The 7,105-nt window shown below is 41.1% G+C and overlaps 1 protein-coding gene across 1 annotated transcript in view; it reads left to right on the top strand.

The window, feature by feature from the left end:
* Nucleotides 1-6,492: 6,492 nt before the first annotated feature.
* LOC103251859 (SHC SH2 domain-binding protein 1-like) overlaps nt 6,493-7,105 on the top strand; it is a gene marked incomplete at its 5' end in the record, with an annotated part of 26,153 nt that continues 25,540 nt past the window's right edge. The window contains one exon of the mRNA XM_008050481.2: nt 6,493-6,611. Coding sequence (XP_008048672.1) covers nt 6,493-6,611 — 119 coding nt within the window. The remainder of the gene's footprint in view (nt 6,612-7,105) is intronic.

Here is a 7,105-nt window from a genome sequence, read left to right as displayed (position 1 = left end):
GACAAAGAAGAAGGCTTATATAAGATGATTGCTATTTTTAAAATGGCTCCCAACATCCCTTAAACTAAAGCTTAATCCCAGAGCAAGGCCCTAACTCTCCCTTAATTCAAAACTTAATCCAGAGCAAGACCCTAACTCTCTTCAATTCTGAGAAGGCTGAGAAAAGCGAGGAAGCTGGGAAGAAAGGTTGGAAGCTAGCAGAGGTTGGTTCATGAGGCTTAAGGAAAGAAGCTATCTCTATAACATCAAAATGCAAGGTGAGACAGCAAGTGCTGATGGAGAAGCTGCAGCAAGTTGTCCAGAAGATCTAGATAATTGAAGAAGTTGGATACATTAAACATCAGATTTTCAACGTAGGTGAAACAGCCTTCTATTGGAAGAAAATGGCATCTAAGATTTTCATAGTTAGAGAGAAGTCAATGCCTGACTTCAAAGGACAGGCTGGCTCTCTTGTTAGGGGTTAATGCAACTAGTGACTTTAAGTTGAATCCAGTGTTTATTTACTATTTTGAAAATCCTAATTTCGGGCATACCACTTAGTTGAGGTCAGAGTTGTGCTCAGGTGGTGGAAGAAGTCACCAAGATAGTTGTAATTTAAGAAAGGTAGATTTATTTATTTATTTATTCACTTATAAGTTGGAGTCTCATTTTGTTACCCAGGCTGGAGGGCAGTGGCATGCTCCTGGCCACCGCAGCCTCGACCTGCTGGGCTCAGGTGATCCTTCCAAGTAACTGGAACTACAGTCACAAACCACCATCAGAATTTTTTTGATTTATTATAGAGATGTGGTCCCACCAAGTTGCCCGTGGGCTCAGGCACTCCTCTCACCTTGGCCTCCCAAAATGCTGGGATTATAGGCATGAGCCACTGACCCTGGCAGAAAGGTAGATTTATTAAAGGGACGATGCAGAGATATGCCATAAGAGAGCAGTGGCCAGAGCAGCAGCAAAGGAATACTGTTTTTTGTCTGCAAAGAGGCACAGCCTAGAGAGGAGTTTTATAGGACTGTGCTGGGGGTGTTTACATGCCAGAATGGCTGTGCTAAGGGATTACTTGTGGGAAGTTTGTTCAGAATACCTGATGTGGTCATCAGTGTGCTGGAATTGTTTAATAATTGTCAGTTGCTTCTTGGGGCCTGGTCAGTAAGTTTTTGTAACATTTGTAAGTTTTCCCTTGAGGCTTTCTTCCTTAATATAATTAACTCAATTGTTGCTTATCTACTTAGGTCTTCCTCCATATTCCCCCCTGACAGAGCAATAATGCTAAATCTTTGGCATAGGGATGAAGGTTTTATTTTTTTTGTAGCTATTTTGTACTGAACAGGGGGTGTTGTGCTGGCCCTCTGAGAATTATTAGTCTGTTAGGGGATTTTGTGTGCCAATAGGTTGGAACAAGAGTGTTATATTAGCAATTAGGGGTGGTTTGAGTAAAAATTTTTGTAGCTTGAATTAAAGAGCTCAGGCAAAGTAGAGTTTTCTGCATGCTCATGGCCACCACAGCCTCATCCTGCTGGGCCCAGGTGATCCTTCCACCTCAGCCTCCCAAGTTGCTGGAAGTACAGGTGTGTGCCACCACGCCCAGCTAATTTTTTGGATTTATTGTAGAGACATGGTCTTACCATATTGTCCAGGCTGGTCTCGAACCCCTAGCTTCAAGCAATCCTCTCCCCTCTGCCTCCCAAAGTGCTGGGATTATAAGTGTGAGCCACTGTGCCAGGCTGAGTAGAGTTTTTGATGGTATTGGTTGGAAACCTTGTTGAAGTATCATCTGGAGATGATGTTGTTGGAGTCTGGAAGAGACAAACTTTTTCTTTTTTGAGAAAGAGTCTCACTCTGTTTGCCCAGGCTGAAGTGCAGTGGCATGCTCATTGACCACTGCAACCTCGACCTGCTAGGATCAGGTGATCCCTTCCACTTCAGCATTCCAAGTAGCTGGAACTACAGGTGTGCACCACCATGCCTGGATAATTTTTTTTGGTTTGTTGTAGAGACTAGGTCTTGCCAAGTTGCCCAGGCTGGTCTCAAACCCCTGGGCTCAGACAATCCTCTTGCCTCTGCCTCCCAAATTGCTGAGATTACAGGCATGAGACACAACGCCTGGCCATGGAAGAGACAAACCTGATAAAAAAAAGATTAGAGAGTGGAGGTTTTGTAACTAGGAGCAGGAGTATTGAAATGAGGGGGTCTTGGCCGGGCTTGGTGGCTCAGCCTGTAATCTAGCACTCGGGGAGGCTGAGGTGAGTGGATTGCCTGAGCCTGCAGGTTTGAGACCAATCCAGGCAACTTGGTGAGACCTTCTCTCTATAATAAAAATAAAAAATTAGTTGGGTGTGGTAGCATGTGCCTGTAGTTCTGGCTAATTGGAAGGCTGAGGTTGAAGGATCACTTGAGTCCAGCAGGTTAATGCTGGGGTGGCTGTGAGCATGCCACTGCACTCCAACCTGGGCAAGAGAGTGAGACTCCAACTAAAAAAAAAAAAAAGAAAAAGAAATGAAGGGTCTCAGAAAAGGAAGGAGCCAGAAAAGTTAGGATGACTTTTTTGTTTTACATACATAGAGGCTAGTATAAATGTTGGAAAGCAGAGAAAATAATTGAAAACATTAGTTTGGAGACATAGAGCCAGAAAAGACTTAGGTGCAGTTTAAATTGCAGAATAAAGATAAAAACTTAAAAATAGTGGGCAAGAGAATTTAATAGATGTAGATAAAGCCTTTAGAGCATTTGCAGTAGACTGAGAAAGAGTATTTAAAGTTGTAGTGATATTTTGTAAAATAGTCTCATGGTATGTACTTTCTCCCCATTGTGTTAAGAAATAAGAAGGTGGAAAACTTGTCAGGCTCGGTGGCTCAGCCTGTAATGCTGCACTTTGGGAGACTGAGGTGAGTGGATTGCCTGAGCCCACGGGTTCGAGACCCGCTTGGGCAACTTGGCGAGATCGCATCTCTACAATAAATCAAAATGAGCCGGGCGTGGTAGCGCACACCTGTAGTTCCAGTTACTTGGAAGGCTGAGGCGGAAGGATCGCCGGAGCCCAGTAGGCCGAGGCTGCGGTGGCTGGGAGTGACCACTGCACTCCAGTCTGGGCGGCAGAGTGAGACTCCAACTCAAAAAAAAAAAAAAGAAGGTGAAAAACTTCAGGTTTGTTGATATGTAGATGAAGTTTTACAGGTGGCAGACTTTAGAGAGGATAGATAAGTGTTTTATGAGGTTCCTGAAGTTGGGGAGTTTTCAAGAAACTTTGCAGTGGCATAAATACCTTGTTTTGTTTTATTTTTTAAATTTGTTGTATGATGCTATGCCAGAGTCAACATTAAAGCCCCTAAGGATTATGATACATCTACTCTGCCTGTGCTCGATTAATGGAACAACAAAACTTGAATGGTATCATATCTGTTGATAGCATGGTTTATTGACAATTTCTCTTTTTTGGGGGTCTAAGAAAGCAATCTTTTTATTGAACATACCTAGGTTTGGGGGTGGGGGTGGCAGCGAGAGGGACCAAGGTACTGAGTATTTCAAGCTTATTCTTGAGACCTACTTCTCAGCAAAAAAGATTCCTTTCAAAATATCACTGTTCATTGACAATGCACCTGGTCACCCAATAGCTCTGATGAAGATGTACAAGGAGATTAATGTTGCTCACCCAACATTCATTCTGTAGCCCTTGGATCAAGCAGTAATTTCACGTTTCAAGTCTTGTTATTTAAGAAATATACGTTCTCAGACCATCACTGTTATCGATAATGATTGCTCTGATGGATCTGGGCAAAATCAATTGAAAACAATCAATGGACAGAGTTACCATTCTTGATTTCACTGAGCACATTCATGATTCAAAGGAGGAAGTCAAAATATTAACTTTTTTTGTGTGTGTGTTGGAGTCTCACTCTGTGGCCCAGACTGGAGTGCAGTGGCCACTCCTGGCCACTGCAGCCTCGACCTGCTGGGCTCTGGTGATCCTTCTGCCTCAGCCTTCCAAGTAGCCAGAACTACAGGCGTGCGCTACCATGCCCAGCTAATTTTTTGATTTATTGTAGAGATGAGGTCTCGCCTTGTTGCCCACGTGGGTCTCGAACCTGCGGGCTCAGGCAATCCACTCACCTCAGCCTTCCAAAGTGATGGTGTAGCAGGAAAAATAGATCGTGACACTGAGACTGTTATGGGAAGTGGCGCTTTATTATGCTGGCCATCCCAGCAGGCCCAAGGGTCTAATACATCCAAATCGAGCGCTCCAGAACAGGAGAAGTGGTGTCTTATACCCTTGGTAAGGGAGGTGGTCGTGTTGAGTGATTACATATTTCCTTTGGAATCTTACAAGGTTGTACTCAGAAAAATCAGATTTTTCAAAGAGCAAATGGTTTTTCAGGAACTGCTGGGTTGTAAACCATCAACTTCAGAGGAGGGGTTTTGGATAAGTCTGTGAATTAGTTACTCTTTTGCATTTCCATGAAATGGCTAGTCTCTGGGCCATTTGGCCTTTCTTAAACAAAACCTGCCCTGTTCCTGGGGTCTTTAAAGTTGCAGCTTGCCTTTCAAAAGGAAATACCTTTAACTGCTACCAACCCCCCCTTCCTGCCACAGGGTTAGTGGGAGACATCTTGTTATCCCAGGTGATTGCCATGAGGCCAACTGCTGATCCCCAAGTAGCTACATGTGTTTCTGCGTTTATTCACTCAATCATACAAGAAATATATTTGAGCATTTGCCGCATCCTGCCACACTGGGATTCCAGGCTGAACCACCAAGCCCGGCTCAAAATATTAACATTAACCAGAGTTTGGGAGAAGTTGATTCCAACCCTCATGGATGCCTTTAAAGACATTATATAAGACTTGGTGCAGATGTGGTAGAAGTAGCAAGAAAACTAGATTTTAGAAGTAGAGCCTGGAGATATGACTTGCTATATCCTTATGACAAAACTTGAATGAATGAGGAATTGCTTCTTATGAATGAGCTAAGAAAGTGGTTTCTTGAGATGGAATATACTCCTGCTGTGAATATTGTTGAAATGAGAAAAGATTTAGAATAGTACATAAACTGAGTTCTTGAAGCAGTGGCAGACTTTGAGAGGATTGACTCCAATTTTGAAAGATGTTCTATGGCAGGTAAGATGCTATCAAACAGCAATGCATGCTACAGAGAAATCTTTCATGAAATGAAGAGTCAATCAAAAAGGTAAACTTTATTGTTGTCTTATATTAGGAAATTGCCACAGCCAGCCTTCAGCAACCACTACTTTGGTCAGTCAGCAGTCATTAACATCGAGATAAGACCCTTCATCAGCAAAAAGATTACAGCTTACTGAAGGCTCAGGTTTTCATTAGCATGTTTTAGCAAAATGAAATATTTTAAAATTAAGGTATGCACATTTTAAAACAATGCTATTGTACACGCAATAGACTACAATATAGTATAAATATAACTTTTATATGTATTGAGAAACCAGAAAACTTATGAGACTTACTTTATTGCGATATTTACTTTATTGTGGTAGTCTGGAACCCAACCTGCATTATTTCTGAGGTATGTCTGTATATGGAAGTCTGGTTTTTATGTATGTAGCATGATGACTTAGGAATCTTTGCCCCAAAGTGAAAAACAGTTTAGCGTATTTTTGAAAATTTACTAGTTTAATATTGTTTTTTTCTATGTGATCATTTATTCTTTTAAAACATTCAAGACTGGGTATGGTAGCTCATGCTTATAATCCCAGCACTTTGGGAGGCTGATGCAGGAGGACTGCATGAGCACAGGAGTTCTAGACCAGCCTAGACTACATAGTGAGACCTCTTTTCTACAAAAAATTTTTTAAAAAATTAGCTGGGTGTGGTGGTGCATGCCTATAGTGCCAGCTACTTGGGAGGCTGAGATGGAAGGATCTCCTGAGTCCAGGAGGTCAAAGTTGTGGTGAACTGTGATTGTGCCACTACACTTCAGCCTGGGCGGCAGAATGAGACCCTAACTGAAAAAAGTTAAAATCAAAACAAAACAAAACAAATTCCAATGTTGAACAACCCCCTTAGGTCCCTTCCCACTGTGTTTTCTAATAAATCCTGCTTAAAAAAAAAAAAAATCCCAATGTTGCGGTCTGTGTTCTCTGTATTCAATTTAGCACTAGACTAAAACTACCTATCTTCACACTGTGCTAGTGTTTGTTTCTGGATCTGCATCCCCTTTCTTGAATCAGAGCTTTTTCTTATTTCCAAGATATTCAACAAAGTTGCTCTCTGATACTTTTTTTTGGTAATGAAAAAGTGCTTTTACATTTCTGAGGTTAAATCATTCTTTTTAAATAATGATACTTTTAGTTTTAGGCAACAATTCAAAATAGTCATTGGTTTATATTACATGAATTTGTAATTTAGGTAACAAAGTTTAAAAGGTAGCTTTTGAGAAATATTTAGGCTATATCTAATGTCAGCTCTAGGTGTCTCTAATATTGGAAAAGGCACATTACTTCTTAAACCAGTCAACTGTATGTTTTCATCACAGTCATTCACCGTGGTAAGACTACATTGGAAAACTGTGTATTGCAGTGCGAAACGACAGGAGTCACAGTACGAACATCAGCAGAATTTTTAATGAAGAACTCCGATTTATATGGTGCCAAGGTAAGATAAACACTTGTATTTTTGGGAAAGTAGTTGAGCTTAATTCTAAATAAATATATAAAATATAGAACCAACATGTAAGTGCATATTACTATTGTCTTTTTTCAAAGAGGTTCAGACACATCTAAGCCAGTCAAACTCAGTTGTACAAGGTTGCTCTTATGTAGTATTTTCCAAATAGAGATCAAGAAGAAAAGTAATAAATGCCACAATTACTTAATGGCAACCTTAAGTGAGACTTAGACCCTAAAATTATAGCTTTATAAACAATTTTTTATAAGTTGGTTGCTTTTTTAAATTTGAGATAATTGTAGATTTGCATACTGTTATAAGAAATAATACAGTTCGTGACCTGTCTGGGCAACTTGGTGATACCTCATCACTACAATAAATAAAAAGTTAGCCGGACGTGGTACCGCGTGCCTGTAGTTCCAGCTACTTGGAAGACTGAGGTGGAAGGATTGCTGGAGCCCAGCAGGCGAGGCTGCGGTGGC

This window comes from Carlito syrichta, unplaced genomic scaffold (assembly GCF_000164805.1).
Source record: "Carlito syrichta isolate Samal-C Ts95f unplaced genomic scaffold, Tarsius_syrichta-2.0.1 Scaffold147384, whole genome shotgun sequence".
Taxonomy (NCBI): domain Eukaryota; kingdom Metazoa; phylum Chordata; class Mammalia; order Primates; family Tarsiidae; genus Carlito; species Carlito syrichta.
Note: the sequence above shows the minus strand (reverse complement) of the source record. Positions and strands in the feature narration are given on the sequence as shown.